At 44.2% G+C, this 17,963-nt stretch overlaps 1 protein-coding gene across 2 annotated transcripts in view; it reads right to left on the bottom strand.

Annotated features, from left to right (window-relative positions):
* Positions 1 to 4,620, bottom strand: part of Asxl1 (ASXL transcriptional regulator 1) — a 60,643-nt gene extending 56,023 nt beyond the window's left edge. The window contains exon 1 of one of the 2 annotated variants that reach the window (XM_052183962.1): positions 4,449 to 4,620. In XM_052183962.1, coding sequence (XP_052039922.1) covers positions 4,449 to 4,505 — 57 coding nt within the window. In that variant the 5' untranslated portion in view covers positions 4,506 to 4,620. Of the gene's footprint in view, positions 1 to 4,119; positions 4,210 to 4,448 lie in introns of those variants that run through there. The other variant, XM_052183963.1, reaches the window with a different exon arrangement.
* Positions 4,621 to 17,963: the final 13,343 nt, after the last annotated feature.

The raw sequence follows: 17,963 nt of genomic DNA, 5'->3' as shown, positions 1-17,963 counted from the left end.
TTCTCCCAAACTTCAGAGTCAAGGAGGTCTGTATGACCCACCAGTCTAACTGTCCATCCTTAACGTGTTCAACTCTAACTCATGAGCAACCCTGTTTAACTCCCCTCCATCCCTACCCTTTTTCCCTACATTCTTTACCTTAATTGGCACCTAATTTAGCAACACACATGTGGCACCGTTCATTCTCATCTACCTGGTTCACTACCACAGCCAGTGCCCCAACACAACACCCTTTTTGATTATATCCTTGAGTCCAGCCCTGTTCTCAAATCCATTTCTGTTTGTGGTTATTCACGGAACCTGTCTTGTACCAGGCCCTATTCTAGGGATCCAGAGTCTACCTTCATCATGTTCCTATTTCAAAATCATCTTCAGCAACTCTGACCATCTCTCCATAAGCAGCAGAAGGTAAGTTTTCAGAACCCACCCAGCCACTAAAGTGCAGGCTTTAGACTCAGACAGGACAAGATTTAAATTCTATCCTTAAAAATGAGGCAAGCACTTACGTACCTATCCAACCTGAGTCAAACGGGGTCTCGCACGCGTTAAGTATTGAGACATTCCTCTCAGGGTCATTTTTCAAATTGAAAAGAACATGAGGAGGTGCCCAGAAGCTGGGCACACAAAGCCTCTCAATCACCTCTCTGTCTGCCTCCCTGCAAGGCTGCCTCACCGACACTACACACTTCACCCCTGCAATTCCTCTTTGTTCCACCCCATTTGCACACTTCGCACATAAATTCACATCCATGTAGTTTTCCTCTCCTCCTCTGCCACTCTTTTTTCACCAGATTCTGCAGTACAGCCTCCTCTATGACAGGCCCACCTACATTCCACTGTTCGAAGCTTAGCTCAGAAATTACCTTCCCTCTGCAAGCACTCCCTAATCTATGTCAGCAGAGTCAAATCTCTTTTTCAGTAATCCCATTGTTCCACAGTAAAAGTAAATTATCTCCCAAGCAGGGAGGGATACTTCAAAGGAAGTGAGGAACTAATCATATTTATTCCTAAACAAAAGACAGAAAGCAAAGTACCTGTGCCTCCCCAGTAACATGTAACCCTGTAGTTCTGAATCTCTCTCTCTCTCTCTCTCTCTCTCTCTCTCTCACACACACACACACACACACAAACACACACACACACAAACACACACACACACACCATCTTCCAAAGACTAGATATTCCACCTCTTCACTGTCTACAATTACCCAAGTTCCAAGACAGGCAAGGTTGACTTAAACAAACCTATGATGAGCCTTAGTACATGTTACTGATGTTCACTGTTACAAGATACCATCTCTTTGACATCAGCTGAGCTAGCAATTCTCCTACAAGGGAAAAAAATAAAAAGTAGCATGACTGCAAAAATACCTACCAAATATTTAACAGTAGCCAGAAAGAGCTTGAGAATCTTAAAACAAAAGAAAAAACATTTCTAAAGAAGTTACATCTAAAGATATAAAGTATTCCTTTTCATTAAAATTGTATATAAACCACCAGGTTTCAGAACAATTCAGCAGTCCTCTACTGCCAGTCATTCTAGACCACACATTTTTTTGAAGGAAAAAAAACTCTCTCTACTTGAAAGGAAAAAAGATGTTTGATATAAGAATGGTCAGCCATCGGGCTGGAGAGATGGCTCAGCAGTTAAGATCACTGAAGGTCCTGAGTTCAAATCCCAGCAACCACATGGTGGCTCACAACCATCCCTAATGAGAGGGCTGATGCTCTCTTCTGGTGTGTCTGAAGACAGCTACAGTGTACTTATACATAGAAACAGGCAGGGGTCCTGAATTCAATCCCCAGCAACCACATGATGGCTCACAGTATACACATATACATAAAATAAATAAATCTTTAAAAAAAAGAATGGTTAGCCATGAATCAGAGAAAAACTAAAGCATGCAATGTAGCATTTCTCAAAACCCAGAGAAATCTACTTAAGAGTAGTACACAATTTAAAAGAAAATCTCCTTGGTTGTTTCTCACAAACTGTTCCTAACAAGCTGGCTTATTTAACTCCACATCTCTCCTTCCGATAGCTGGAAACGCCACACCACGCTGTGAACTAACAACAGCAAAAACCCATCTGCAGGAGTCCGCTACTCTGCTGGAATTCTCCAGAATTCTGTAAGCTTTCCTACACCCAAATGGCATATATAAGTTATCATCTACTCCCCAATTTAAGCAAGACCAGGAGGAGCTATTAGAAACTCCCACCTGACAAGCACATGGGCCAACACTACATGTGATCTAATCTCAACTGTCCAAAAGCAAGTACCAATAGTAATCCTGTGACAAAACTAACTGTATTACCATTGTAGCTCGATGCGTGCCAGATGTCCCTTTATGAAGTAAAAGCAAAGAAACTCCCCAGTACTCAAGTGTGGTGGGACTTTTTTTTAATGGGAAGAAGACTTAGTCGCCCACCCCCAACAAACCCCCGCAAAAGCACAGAAAATTCTAAAACACAAACCACATAAAAGATATGCAAAATTACATGCCATGTTCCCACAAGTCCTCTTTCAAATGGACAACTATACCAAAGAAATTCCTGTTCAGATTACTATTTTTAACTGAAGAGCCACTGTAGAAAAAGAGAAAAAACTGACTTAAGATAATTGAGCTTGAAGGTGAACCAATGATAAAATAGAAATAACAACCTTAACCTTGGAATTCAAACCACAGTAAATTTAAGAACTTAAAGAGGCTTAAAATAGGCTCCAAACTGCTAGAGCCTTTCAACTAATAAGAGCCCAAAGAGCTTTGAAACGAGAAGATTTCAGAATTGTCAGGACATAAATAACACAGGATTTGAAGGTACTGTCACCTACCTCTAACAAGTAGGGTTCTGGCAAGCAAATTTTCTTTGGGAGCCCAGAGTCATAAACACCTGCACACACAAACTCAGAACTTCAATGAACAGTCAAGATCCGACAGCCTCCATGATAAAACACACTCTCTCCATTCCAGCTTTCTCCTAAGCACCTTCAGACCTAAACGTGTTAAGTGAAGCATCTTTGAAAAAAATCCTTAAGTTCCAAAATCATAAAAACTAGCCAAAGGTTCTAGTTTTGATTGAATCACAGAAGGAAAAATCCACCACCTAGGAGTTTCAATTTTCATGTGCCAAGCAAAAAATAAACTGAACTACATCTTTCACACAGACAATCCCTGTTTCTGTTCCCAGGGTAACAGGAGACGAGAGAGATGATCAGGAATACCAGGGGAAATTCTCCGGCAGCTCAAACAGCCATGGGTAAATGAATAACCGGCTTTCAGACTCCAAAAAAAGGGTTCACTCTAGATCTTTATCCACCTCCAACACTTTTGAGGCAGACTCACTTTCCAGTAAAAAGAACAGCTAGAAAGCTGAACTTCACTCCATCATTAAAACTAAATTATAACAATTACATATAAAATACAGGGCGTCAACAGAAAAGTAGGATGTACCCATAACCCTGCATGTGGCAGTCTGAGGAAGTGACATCTCCGAGTAAAGTATAACCTATTGGAATTGTCATCAGCAACATTTCATAAGAACGTGCCTCAGGTCTTTTGGCTTTGTATTTTGAGTCCAAAAGAAAGCTATCTCACAAGTCCCCTGAAGCTTAGGAAACAGAAAATCCACAAATCCTCTAGGCAGGTAGCTAGATCAAGAACCTATTTACTTTTTTATTTTAACTAAACCCTCAGAAGAGAAGCTTCAAACAGAAACACATTCTTTGCAAAGTGTATTCAGCTCCTCTGCAAAGTGTCTACCCCTATTGCAGTCACAGGGGTTCAGTGTTCCGGGGTCCCCGGCATAACAATCGCTTAAGCAGCTGACTAAAGTACTGTTTCTCAGCGGAATCTCGAGTTCAGTGAGTTTAAAATGAGCCCTAAAACCAGATTTTAAACACAATCGCCAGGTATACTCCCACTGGGCACTCTAGTTTGAGAACCACTACTCAGGGGTCAGATTGGTCCTTAGCAATTGCTTTCCGACAAACACCTGGTTTAAATTGCCAACACTCTGAATGCTTCTCACGTCCTTGAAACCAGGGGCACTTTCCCACCCCCACGGTGTCTAGTGACCCACTCCACTGCCCACGAAGAAGTAAGGGAAGCACTTCCGACCTTTCCCGGAAACCTAACTCCCGCAGAAGAATAAACGGCGCTTCCCGGGACCCCCTGCTGCTGCCAACGTGGGGGAGGGGAGACTGGAGCCTAGGCGCTCGAAGGGGAGGAGCCGCTCTCCAGCTCGCCCCTTCGCTGGAATTCAGGGGGGTGTGCAGAAAAAGGTGCCCCAGCCTACTCGGGCCGGGGACCTCGGGAGCTCCACACCCGGGCGGCCCCGCCCCCTGCTGCGGTGGGCAGGGCCTCGCCCCTCCCCCGCCCCGGGAGCCGCGCGGGAGCCCACCCCTAGACCCCCCGCTGCGCCCCCCCCCCCGGGCAGCCCGCCTCACCAGGCGCGCGGCCTCGGCCCACGTGCGCTCCTTCTTCCTCTTCTGTTTGTCCTTCATCCTCCTCCGCGACGGTGGTGGCGGTTCCACGCGGGTCCTTCGGGCGGGGCGGGCTGGGGCGGTGGCGGCGCGGGGCTGGGGTGGAGGCGGCAGCGGCGGGGGGCGCGTGGCGGCGGCGCGTGCGAGGACTCGGGTGCGGCCGGAGAGGGCGGGCGCACCGGGACTGGCTGGCGCGAGACCCGGCGCGAGGGTGGCGCTGGGGGAGGGGCGGCGGCTCCACGCGCCCGCGCTGCGTCAGTCGCCCACGGTGGCAGCGGCAGCCCCGCGATGGCTAAGGAATGCGGCGGCTCCGCATAACCACGGGGGTCAGAGGTCACAGCTCGGCCTCCGCTTTCCCGCGCTGCTGGGAAACCAAGAGCGGACTAGTAGTGGGCCGGGATGGCGAGACGCAGCTTTCCTTTCGACGGTCGGATGTGTGCGTGTCTGCCGTGGGTATGTGTGTGTATGTGTGTGCCCGCGTGTGTGTGAGAAAGAAGAGTGAGGAGGGGGAGTGTGGGTTTTTTTTTTTTTTTTGAACAAAAACAAACCGAAAGGGTGGCTGGGATTTGTAGTCCTCACTGGCTCCCTGGCCTGCCCCTCTCCGGAAGAAAATGGCTGAATGAAGGGCTTGGACCACATTTCCCGGAGTGCCCCGGGTCCCTGTTTTCCACCCACTTTCTTCCGTACCCCGCTGCGCTGTTAGCTCGGTAAAGAAGGGGGCGGGAAGTCGGCCTGGAAAGGATGGGGCGGGGTCTCGCGAGGTTCGGGAACTAGGGGAGGCCTGAGGGTTTCTGGGAGGTGTTGCTGGGAAGGGGCGGTGGCTGGACTCCCCCTGGCCGCGGTTAACCCGTTCGAAGCTTTTTTGATTGTAGAGGCGGGTCCAGTGCTGATTCGGATCCTGAGTCCGCTACCCTCCTTCCATTCCGACAACCCCTTCTGCATACACAGTTCTCATCTGCACTTCTGGTGGGTGACAAAAAGCAGGACTTTTCTTTTTGGTCCACCCTTAAATGAGTCAACTGGAGCATAGTAATAAGCAAAGAGACACTCATATCAGTAAAACGGTTATTGCACGATTGACCGACTTAGATGATTAACCCATTTCCTTGTGTACTTTTAATACCTCTGTATTTGCACAAAATGCACCTGCAGTTTACAGCAGAATTGCCGCCAGGTGAATTTGGAGATCCGATAGTAGGTAAACATTTAAGGTCCATCCAAGTAAATAAAAAATGCACCTGAGTGTATATTTAGATACAATTCCCTGGAGAGAGGTCAAGTCCTAATGTCAACCAACCTAGAGTTAGAATCCTAATTGTGACTTGCTGACTCCTCTTAACCCCGCTAGTTTCCACAACATTGATGGGGTACAAATTAGCATGAAGTATCTAAAAGATTGGAAGAGAATGTGGAAGATCCTGATATTAGGCTTGTGTAATTCGGCTTCTGTTGTAGAATAAATGATAGCTGTTATTACAAGCTCACGGTGTGCAATGGAGTTTCTGAGCCTTGATTGCAGTGATAGGATGATGGAGTTTGAAGCACCTAGAACATGACATATTTTTCTGTATTTGTTGACTCAAAATCCAGAAACATTTATACAATTTTGGACTGGATTAATGACCAGGTTTTACAGTTTTTGAAAGGTTTGTGTGGGTAAAGAAACACCCTATATTCTTCTGGGGTTAGCACACAGCAGTGCTGAGTCAAGGAATCACCTAGCAGTTCTTATTACTGCTTACCTAAGACTCAAATTCAATAAACAAGAACACCTTTCTAATTTCATCCCAACAGGGAAAGGAGGAATACTTCTAAAATTATTGTTTTTGACAATGTAGGTTTTGTTTTTTGGGACAGACTCCTGGCTGGCCTGGAACTCACAGTGTATACCAGGTCAGTCCTGAATGCAGAGAGATCCACCTACCACTGCCTTACAAGTGCTGGGATTAAAGGTATATATGAGGATTTTGTTGGGTGAGAGGGAGTTGAACTGAAGGCCTCCCACAATCCCTGAGTTATATCCTAACACTATTTCATTATTTCTTTTTAGATTTTTTACCTCAAGAACCTCACAATATAGATAGGCTGGCATCAAATGGACTTCTATTGTCTTCCCTCTGTCTCCCATTAATACATGAAGGATTCAAATGCATGCCCCACTACCTCTGGCCTTTGGTAGTTTTGTTTATAATTCTTTATTGTTTTCAATCTGCAGATGAATCACATCTGAGAGGATAGTGAAACTTGGTTCAGATGTTTTGAATAGATCCATATCTCCAACAAAGCCACACACTTGGAAGGATTAAATAGAGAAGACTGTAAAATGCAGGCTTTGTGTTTTGTTGTGTTGGGAATTGAGCTCAGAACTGCATACATGGTAGATGCTTTACTGCTATACTACCTTCCAAGCACTTTTATGTTTTGAGACATGTTCTTAAAGTGTTGCAGGTTGGCTTGACTAGGCAGTCACTCTACCCCAGCCTCCAGGATAACTGGGATTGCAAGCCTGTGTCAGCAGATCAGACTGAAATGTTCGTGTTTATGTAATGGGCACTTTTGAAAGCAGTTCCTACTCAAAGGTATCCAACCTTTCATCCATGAACACTACCCAAACCCAGAACTCCATTACATTCTTTGGGAAAAGGAGTTTTGCTGATCAAATGTAGACCTTAGGAAGGTCATCCCAGAATTCTGAGTGGGCCCCTGAAATCACATGGATCCCTGAAAGTATAGGTGTTTTGAAAATAAGCAATTCAATTTGCTGTTCCTGGCTTTGAAGTGGACAAAAGCAAAGTAATATAAACAACCAAGAGTAAGCCTGACAACAGCCGTAAAGAATTAGGGATTTTAGTCATTCGACCCAGTGGAACTGAACTCTGACAGTGCAGACGAACTCAGAAACAAGAGTTTCCAGAAAACACATACCTGGACTTTAACCTCAAACTGAAGCCGGGAACCCCTGAGACCCACTCCGTATTTATACTCCTGGCACAGAGAAGCATGAGGCATTTCTCAAGGTGCTCTAAACTTCTATACTTTGTTAACTTGTTACAGCCAATAAAGCATAACACAAACACACTGTATCAACCCCCTTTAGTTTGTAGCAGCAAGCACTGCCTAGTTCTCACAAGTGGTTCAGGCTGTGGGAAGATCATGTAATATTTCAAGATCTCTACCCTTGGAGAATCAAATTAGTGACAGTATTGTCATTACGAAGGAAGAGAAAGTAGTATATCCAGAGGACTGTATAAGGCATGTGCTGGAAATGGGGGAGGCAGTTCATGCCTAATAACATCACTTGGGAGATAAAAGGAGGAAGATTTTGAGTTCAAAGCCAGCCTGGGCTACATAATCCATTTGAAGGCAATCTAAGAGACTACCAAAGGAAGAAAAGGAAAGTATTTGAAAATTAGATTTGATTATTAAGCCTTAAGAGGTTTTGGTGGTGGTATTTTTTAGCTTCCCAGTTAACAAGAATCACGTTTGTCAGAAGCAGCAAGCACATACATGTGTGTTTTTAAGTTGTTTCTATCACAGTACTTTTATTACAGGTGACCTTTGAAAGTTAACAGGGGTGCCATGGGCTTCGTAAGATAAACAGAACTGCTGCTCGACCCCACCCAGTTTGGGGATGAGTCACTGTTTTCAAATTTATGAACAAAGCACACAAATTAAGACTAATACAAGCAAGAAGCAGCAGACACACAAAAGGACACAGCATCGCTGATCCTCAGTATGATCTGGTAACACTAGTTCTTGGGCTGGAGAGATGCTCAGGGCATAAGAGCACTAAGTGTGCCCTTACAGAGAACATGAGTTCAATTCCCAGAACCCACATGGTAGCTCATAACTGTCTGTTTCAAACATGTGGTGTACAGACACAAACAGAGAGAACACCAATACACATATTTTTTTTAAAGAATTGAAAAAAAATTGTTTCTGGACTCCAGTGGGCCTGAGTTTGAAACTCTGTAGCTGTTCTCCAGTTGTGTGTGAAGGGGGCTTAAAAAGAGAGAGTGGGGTTAAGGGAGTGTGGCAGGGTGGTGTGGGGGAAGGAGGTGCCCAGGCGGGCCCCTGAGGGACCACAAGCACACAGACATGGTATAGAATAGAGTTTATTCAGGGCAGAGAATGGGAGTTAGGCAGAGAGAGAGAGAGAGTAGAGAAGTGGAGGAGTGGAGGCCGGCCATGACCACGTGGAGAGGGGGGAGGGGAAGAGAGCCCAAGGGGCAGAGGTGAGAGTGTGATGAGAGGAGAGAGATGAGAGAGAGGAGGGGCAAGTAGCCCCTTTTGTAGTGGGCCAGGTCTATGGGGTGGGACATACCTGACTGTTGCCAGGTAAGTGTGGGGTGGAGCTTAGACAGAATACTAACAGTGTGGCCTTGAATAAGTTATGAAACTTACTGTCATTGGACAACAGAATATATGACAAAATTCAAAGCATGATCTGGACAGGATGGCACATGCTTGCATACTTGGAAGGATGAGGCAGGAGACACATTTGAACCCTGAAGTTTGCAAACAGCCTGGATAACGCAGGAAGACCCCATCTCAGCGTACACAAGATCACAATCCCCCTGGCCCCAGTGCTGCAGGTGACCGGCGAAGGTGGAGCCCACCCGCTCCTTTGCACGTTGCATTTCTTTGCATGGCTTTTGGTTGGTTACTACACATTTGGTGTCTTTTCTGTATCCCCCACATGCCAGCCATATTTGGCATATAGGCAGTCAAACTGTTGGTGTATGAGCCAATCTCAGTAATTCTTTTGTTGTAGAAAGTCTCTGAAGAACTATCCCCTATTGGATGGTCTCATAACAGTTTTTGGAAAACATTCATGTGGGGAAAAAACTAAGATAAGATTTTACCCAGAAAGATCTCCACAAGTGCTAAGTAGAGACTTCAGGGCATTCCCAGTCTCATTGTGTTGCCAAATCTGCCCACACAATGCATGACTTAACTCATAACTCAAGGGTCTGAAATTCTACTCTTCAGTCTGAAACTCACAGTCTGAAATTCTACTCTTCAGTCTCCCATGACTCTGGAGAAGGTATTTAAATTGCCAAAATGTTTACAGCAGTTATCTCTAGGTTTTGTAAGACCAGGAAGTTTACTGGTCATTTTTCCATACAAAGTATTGCATTATTTTAATTTAAAAAGTTTTTACTTCAAAAACAATAGAACATTTAAATTAAGGTAGCTGTTATAATAGTGATATCATAGTAAATATTTTCCTGCCACATCTTCTAAATCTAGAATGTGTGCTCCATTATGATGTAAAAGTAAATTTTCATTAATATCAGCCAACAGTGGAAGAATATCTTTAATAATAGATTCTTCCCACTTTGGTGGAGCCCATAGAGTGACCTCAAAGGGAGACTTAAGCTAGTTTTTATCAAGACTATGGGTCATGACAGCTCCCTGACAGAGTAAAGTTTTCTGGTAGAAATGTCACTAAAGATTCGTTTCTAATGTTTAATCTCTTTTAATGCTAGAAAAAGACATTCAGAGTTACCATAGATCCTTTTTACCTAAATTTAGGCCCTTTCCTCTATAATGATGGGGAAAAACATTAAAAACACTAAAGTCATTTTGTTGTTTGGGACTGCTATGTTACTGGTTTGCCTTTGTTGCTGCTGCTGTTGTTTTGAGACAGGATCTTGCTGTGCAGCCCTGGCTGTCCTGGAACTCACTCTGAAGACCAGGCTGGCCTCTGCCATCTGCCTCTGCCTCCCAATAGTGTGGCTATTATTTTGCTTTTTGAAGATAGAACCCCAGTCGGTACGGCAGGCTAGCCTCAGCAGTACCCCTGCTTCAGCCTCCAAGTTCTGGGATTCTGGGTATGATCACTGGAACTCCTAGGATCGGACAAAAGGCATCAAAGTTCTGCCTTGTCCTGTGGGATTGCACACTCGAAGCCTGCCACCGTGTCACAAGAACACTTTGACAGCCTTAGAGCTACAGATAATACACATGGCAAGTTACAGATTACTTCAGCCTTGACCAACAATGGTAACTGCAAACTCATGTGTGGCACAGAGCAGAATCCTCTAAATGAGCTGGATCCCAACCCACACCTGTGATCAGAGCTAGTGAATAAGGTCATTTGGGAGATAATGGATTGCCTTAAGTATTGAAGTAATTTGTTTCATACCATCTGATACCTAATAATGAAAGCACCTCTGGAGCAGCTAGGTGGTTGTTTCTTCTTTGTTTTTTGCTAAGACTGCCCTCTTAGCAAAAGTATTACTATACAAGTGCTCTGTAATAGAGTTCAGGGGGTTCCCAGCTACCTCTGGAGCTCTGGTGGACAAAAACAGGAGCCACAGCTATAGTGCTGTTTTATCTTGGAGTTCAGGGAAGGAAAAACACTGAACAAATCTAAGAATGGCTCTCAGGGGCAGAACATTTACTTGCACTTGCCTATCCGGGGCCCTAGCTTTGATCCTTAGTACTGCAACAATAAATCATACCACTTGTCTCTCTTCCTGGATTCAATCGTGAACCAGGATTCAAACTAATCCACTTTACCCATCTTCCCGCTCTGCTTCCATTGAGCTGAAAGGCCCAAACCATTGCTCTCAGATGAGTAATCTGCACCCCTTCATTTCTCCTCCCTGACACTTGATATTTTTTATTGTTGAAACAGGTCTTACTAGGTAGTCCTGGCTGGCCTGGAACTTGCTATTAAAGGCCCTGAACTCAATGAGATCTGTCTGCTTCCAGAGTGCTGTAATTAAAGATGTGCATTCCACTCCACTGCACTGCCCTGCCCTGCCATTTTAATCATATAGTCTACATTTCTATGGCTCCATTTTGATTGTAATTTCTGTGGACTCACAAAATCAAGAAAATAAGGTCACTACCTCCTGGTCTAATGGGATCCTAAGAGATAGAAATTGTTAACTCCACATGTACAATCCCAGAACTTTGGTGGATAAGGTAGGAAGGTTGCCAGGAGTTTGAGGCCATCCTCAGCTACATAGTGAAACCATCACAAGAAGCCAGATGTAGCACCACAAACCTTTTTTTTTTTTTTAAGATTTATTTACTTATTACATGTAAGTACACTGTAGCTGTCTTCAGACACACCAGAAGAGGGTGTCAGATCTCATTACAGATGGTTGTGAGCCACCATGTGGTTGCTGGGATTTCAACTCAGGACCTTCAGAAGAACAGGCAGCGCCCTTAACCACTGAGCCATCTCTCCAGCCCCAGTACCACAAACCTTTAAGCCCAGCATTTGGAACATATAGGCAGGGGATGAATTCAGGATCATTCTTGGATACATAATTCTGTGCTACAAGAAACACTGGCTCAAAACTATGTTTCTTTAGAGACTAACAAATAGGTACTAAGGAACACAGGAGACCTTCAGGAGGAGCTGATACATTATCTGGGCCTTGAAAGCTGCAAAAAAAAGGAATGACTTGGGAAATTGTAGGAACAAGGACATTAAGTACAATGGAATGGCTTCAGCATATGTGTGAACGTGCAAGTGCTGCAGCAGGGTCAGCAGTCCAGTGTAGAAGTGTGGCTACAGTGTGTATGGTGCTAGGAATCAAACTAAAGGCCAATGCTACACCTGCAGCTCAAGCAATGTGGAGGAAACCACCTGCTGTAACACCAGGTCCACGCAACAGCTCAGACACCAGCTCTTCCCAGTCCATAGCATGGGGCCTGACACAGGTGTTACCAGCCTTTGCACAATGTTCACTGAGCCAGACCTTAGTGCTGAAGTCGATCTATAATGAGGGAAGATTACGTTGAGGACTTATCCACAATGGCTCTTAGCATGTTTTTCTAGCTGAATATCCCATGATTTGTGTTATCTAGCACCTCCATTCAAAATACAATTAGGGAAAACCCAATTTACTCTGTTTTGTTTTGTTTGTTTTTTGGTTTTTGGTTTTTTTCGAGACAAGGTTTCTCTGTGTAGCCCTGGCTGTCCTGGAACTCACTCTGTAGACCAGGCTGGCCTCGAACTCAGAAATCCGCCTGCCTCTGCCTCCCAGAGTGCTAGGATTACAGGCGTGCGCCACCACCGCCCGGCTCCCAATTTACTCTTAATGTTGATGATGACCTTATTGTCTGCTGCAAATGACACTGTCTGCCTGATAAAGCCAGAACCTTTGGCTTAGTCACTGTCTTGTCCTCCCTCCTGTGAGGGGCTCCCCTATCCCAGGAAACAGCCTCAGTACAATTTCACCCGGCACAGATAACTTCCTACTAGGATGGCACTGATAACTTCCTACTAAGCTGTTTGCTGAACCCTGGGGATCTGCAACATGTAATCCCTACAGTGTGTGGACATAAAGTGATGACAAGGTAAGGTGACAGAGCATTTAGTTATAGATGCCTGCACTGCTGCTGGAGTGAGGTGACATCTCCGAACTAATAGGAGCTAGAGAGGAATTAGGTCCTAACTTAATTAGAGTTATTTTGGGGGCAAAATAAACAAAAATTAGTTTCTGCCAGGCAGTGGTGGCGCATGCCTTTAATCCCAGTGCTTGGAAGGTAGAGGCAGGTGAATCTCTTGAGTTTGAGGCCAGCCAGGGCTACACAGAGAAACCCTGTCTCTAAAAACAAACAAACAAACAAACAAACAAACAAACAAAATAAACATCCAAGCCAGAAGTGGTGCATTCCTTTAATCCCAGCTACTTAGGACACAAAGGCAAGAGGATCGCAAGTTCAAGGCCAGGCTGGGCATTTTAGTGAGACCCTCTCCAACCCCAAATACAAAGTAACCACTTTCTTATGTACTAATAATTCCTTTAGGGGACATCCTTTCCTAGGATGCAGTTCAGGTGGTAGTTGCCTAGTGCAAATGAAGCCCTAGGTTTGATCACCAGTGATGAATAAATTGGAAATGGTGGCACAAGTGTGCAATTCCTGCACCCAGGAGACTGAAGGAGGAGGATCAGAACTTTATAGTCAAAAAGTCGATAAAGAGAACTTCAAGGTCACCCTGTTGACATAGAAAACTGGAGGATCAGCCTAGGCTGCATGAGACCCTAATCCAAAATAAAAAAAAAAAGAAGGAAGGAAAAGAAAGAAAGAAAGGAAAGGAAAAGAAAGAAAAAGAAAGGAAAGGAAAATTAAAAATAAAAGTCAGGGGAGACTGGTTCTTGCTGCCAAAGGAAACTCTAGTATTGATATCCCAAAATTTGCCTGCCAAATGAATACAGAAGACCCCAAAGTGGTTTTGCTACCAAAATGACCCTAAAATTCAACTGGGAAAATAGATGTAACACTTTCATAGCAAAAAGACCTAACTAAGGTCCCATCAGAACCCTCCCCCCCAAAAAACCCAAAGCCAATCACCATGGGGTTTAAGGGCCATTGTTACTAACAAGCAGAATGGACTTAGAACAAACCAGCTCTAAGTCCCAAAGGTGGGTGTAAGCTCCCCAAGCACTCTGCTCTACTGCCAAGGAAAGCCTCAAGATTAATAATCTGATTATTCTCAACTGGATATTAAAATATATTGGGTAGATAAAACAATGGGACAGTTTCCACAAAGGCCAGAACCATTTAACTGAACAGTGCAGATCAGAGGGCCAGGTGTACAAGGAATTGCAGCATACAGGAAAGTGACATATTCAACTGGAGCTGAAGATGGGCTCAGTGGGTAAGAGTGCTTGCTGCTCTTGCAGAGGACCCATTTGTGTTCTCGGCACCTACATCTGGCAGCTCACAGCCACCTGTGACTCCAGCTTCAGGGGACCCACAGCCCTCTTCTGGCCTCCAGAGACACCTGCATACAATGTTACACACACACACACAAACATATAAATAGATCTTTAAGAATAAACTGGAGGGGTCTGATTAGATGGCTCAGCAGTTAAGAACACCGACTGCTCTTCCTAAGGTCCCGAGTTCAAATCCCAGCAACCACATGGTGGCTCACAACCATCTGTAACAAGATCTGACGCCCTTTTCTGGAGTGTCTGAAGACAGCTGCAGTGTACCTACATATAAAAAATAAATTTTTAAAAAAGAATAAACTGGAAAAAAAGTAATGTCGACAAGAGCAAACAAGCCAGGATCCTATCTCCCTTATTAAATCTAGATTCCAGTATACATTTTATATTTTTATTTACATATGATAATGAAAGTACTAGAAGGAAAACATCTTTATTATCCTGGAGCTGGAATCTTTGTAAATATCAAAGTTCAAAAGAAGTCTAGCAAGGACTTGACTGCCTCAGTTTAACTCCTATGCAGCAACAACATGAGAGCAAGGACAATAAAGTGAGGGAATCTCTGCCACACATATAATAAGCTTAAAATCCTTAACAGGCAGGCAGAGTGTCACACAGACTCCTCGTCGTGGGGAGTAGATGCAGGAGGGTCTGTTCAAGGTGCATTTTGAAGCCATCCTGGATTATACAGGAATGAGTTATTTGGTCTTTTTCATTTTTAAAATCTTTTTTAGAAATCAAGACATTACTATATTTGTATGTGGGAGGAGCATGTTCACCATGGCACATGTATGGAGATCAGAGACCAACTTGCTCCCCCTCCCACACACACATACAAAATTGTATGTTCTGGAGGTCAAGCTCAGGTCACTGGACATGACAGCAAGCACTTTACCCACAGAGCGATCTCACCAGCTAACAACAAAATCTCGAGGAGTTGTTTTGTTGAGACTCGTGTGTGTGTGTGTGTGTGTGTGTGTGTGTGTGTGTGTGCTTGTGCTTACTATGCAGCCCCGTCTGACCTGGAAATGATTGTGTATACTAGGCTGGCTTCTAATTCACAGAGCTGGCTCTGCATCTCTGCCTCCTCTCTCTGCCCCTGCCCCTGCTCCTGCCTCCTGAATGCTGGGATTAAAGGTGTACATCACCATGCCTGCCTTAATAGTTCTTAAAGGTTTATAGAAATAGCTCAAATGGTGATAGGTCAGAATGATAAGGGTTAAAACTATAGGCAGAATTCAGCTTTTCCAGTGACATATGAAGATGACCATAAATTATTTACTGCAGGGTTCCTAAGCTTAGGTAGTTGTTTTGGGAAACAATTTGGCAATTTGTAGCAAAATTATGCTTGTTTTGGGCAAATGGGATTTGGATATTGTACTAGCTGGTTTTGTGGGTCAACTTGACAAGGCTGGAGTTATCACAAAAGAGCTTCAGTTGGGGAAATGCCTCCACGAGATCCAGCTGTGGGGCATTTTTCTCAGTTGGTGATCAAGGGGAGAGGTGGGTGGTGCCATCCCTGGGCTGGTAGTCTTGAGTTCTATAAGAACTATAAGTTCTATAAGAAAGCAAACTGAGCAAGCCAGGGGAAGCAAGCCAGTAAGTAACATCCCTCCATGACCTCTGCATCAGCTCCTGCTTCCTGACCTGCTTTAGTTCCAGTCCTGACTTCCTTTGGTGATGAACAGCAATGTGGAAGTGTAAGCTGAATAAACCCTTCCCTCCCCAACTTGCTTCTTGATCATGATGTTTGTGCAGGAATAGAAACCCTGACTAAAACGATAGAGACACAGCTAACAGATATCTTGTAATATATACCTAGGATTAGTCCTAGCGAATACATAAGTAACTGTAGTCTATGTCTGAGGTTGCTAATACCGCATTGCAAAAAATAGTTTAAAAACTGGAAACCCTGGAGGCTGGAGAGAGATGGCTCAGGGGTTTAGAAGCTCTGACTACTCTACTCTTCCAGAGGTCCTGAGTTCACAGCAACCTCATGGTAGCTCACAATCATCTGCCACAGGATCTGATGACCTTTTCTGGTGTGTCTAAAGACAGTGACAGTGTGTTCACATACATAAAATAAATCTTAAAGCAAACAAACAAAGAAACAAACAAATGGGCAGGAGAGATGACTCAGTGGTTAAGAGCACTGACTGACTGACTAACTGCTCTTCCAGAGGTCCTGAGTTCAATTCCAAGCAACCACATGGTGGCTCACAACCATCTTTAATGAGATCAGATGCCCTCTTCTGGTGTGTCTGAAGATAGCTACAGTGTACTCATATACATAAAAATAAATCTTAAAACAAAAACAAAAAAACTGGTAAGCCCTTCAGAGACCAGCAAGGATATTAAATTCTGGAAAGAACAATCAGAGGTTAGGTGTCTATTAAAAATAATTCTACATTAACTGTTTATGTGCCCACATTTTACTGAATGGAAGCAATAATGTACTGTGAACCTGTATATACTGTTTTGTTTTGAGTGCTCCAAGTAAAGGCCAGAACCTCAGTGTTCTTAACCACACTCTACTGACCTACATGGCCTGCAGCCCTGGATGTATGCATGTATGCATGCATGTGTGTGTGTGTGTGTATATATATATATATATATATATGTATGTATATATACATATATATATATATGGCAAACTAAAAGATTGTATACATATTTAAAAGATCATTGTCTCTGGTCAATGAACTTCCAGGGGATCTGATTCTTTAAATGCCTCTGTTGTTTTTTCCCCTCTGACAGGCTTTCACTGAGTAGCCTCTGCTAGCTCAAAAGCATGATCCCAGCTTCTTGCATATTAGGACACTCGTGTACTGTACTACACCCAGCCTTTGTGGTTTTTACTATCAAAATAGAAAAGTACTCATAGCGATGCATATGCTCACATGTGGACTCTCCCTCCGTACTGTAGATATGGGGAGACAACCCCTAACTCGGGAGGGTTAAGAACTCTGGGCTCGCAGGGCGGTGGTGGCGCATGCCTGTAATCCCAGCACTCTGGGAGGCAGAGGCAGGAGGATTTCTGAGTTCAAGGCCAGCCTGGTCTACAGAGTGAGTTCCAGGATAGCCAGGGCTACACAGAGAAACCCTGTCTCGGGAAAAGAAAAAAAAAAAAAAAAAAAAAAAAACGAATCCAAAAAACAGGAAAAAAAAAAAAAAAAAAGAACTCTGGGCACATCAGGATCTGAACACAGGCCTGGGTGACACAGGGACTTAATAGTACTTTACTAGCACTACTAGTACTGTGTGCTATTTAGTAATACACACCTCCTCCTGTGTGCCTGAAGGATGGCCTCTTAATCTCTTCAGCAACTCTGCAGGGTCTGTTCTACCTAGAGAGCGCAGTGGCTTACTGAGGGTAGTAGCGTAAATCCAGGCTGATGTGGCTTCAGACCTCTTGTTCTCGGGCCACTCCTACCACCCCCTTCATTAAGTCTTTGCTCTTCAGCATGACCTGGCACCTCCACCTTATAACACATGGTTTGACTACAGTGCTTAAATATAGATTATGCCATTAAGCAAACAGCATCTAAGCATACATACCATGGAGTATGTAAATGAGTTTTGTGCAGTCTTATCTGCCAACTTTGTCACACAGCTTTGCCACCTTCAGGCTGCATCTGGCAGAGAAAAACCATCACTTGGCAGTCATGTAGCTTTCATGAGCCTGACTGTGAGGTGCTATGGGGTTTCCCATCCAGCTCCTGACCTCCCAGCACAGTTCTACCACTGATCATTTTAGAGCCAAATGAGGTGATGA

This window comes from Apodemus sylvaticus, chromosome 5 (assembly GCF_947179515.1).
Source record: "Apodemus sylvaticus chromosome 5, mApoSyl1.1, whole genome shotgun sequence".
Lineage (NCBI taxonomy): Eukaryota > Metazoa > Chordata > Mammalia > Rodentia > Muridae > Apodemus > Apodemus sylvaticus.
This window is presented reverse-complemented; position numbering and strand designations above follow the sequence as displayed.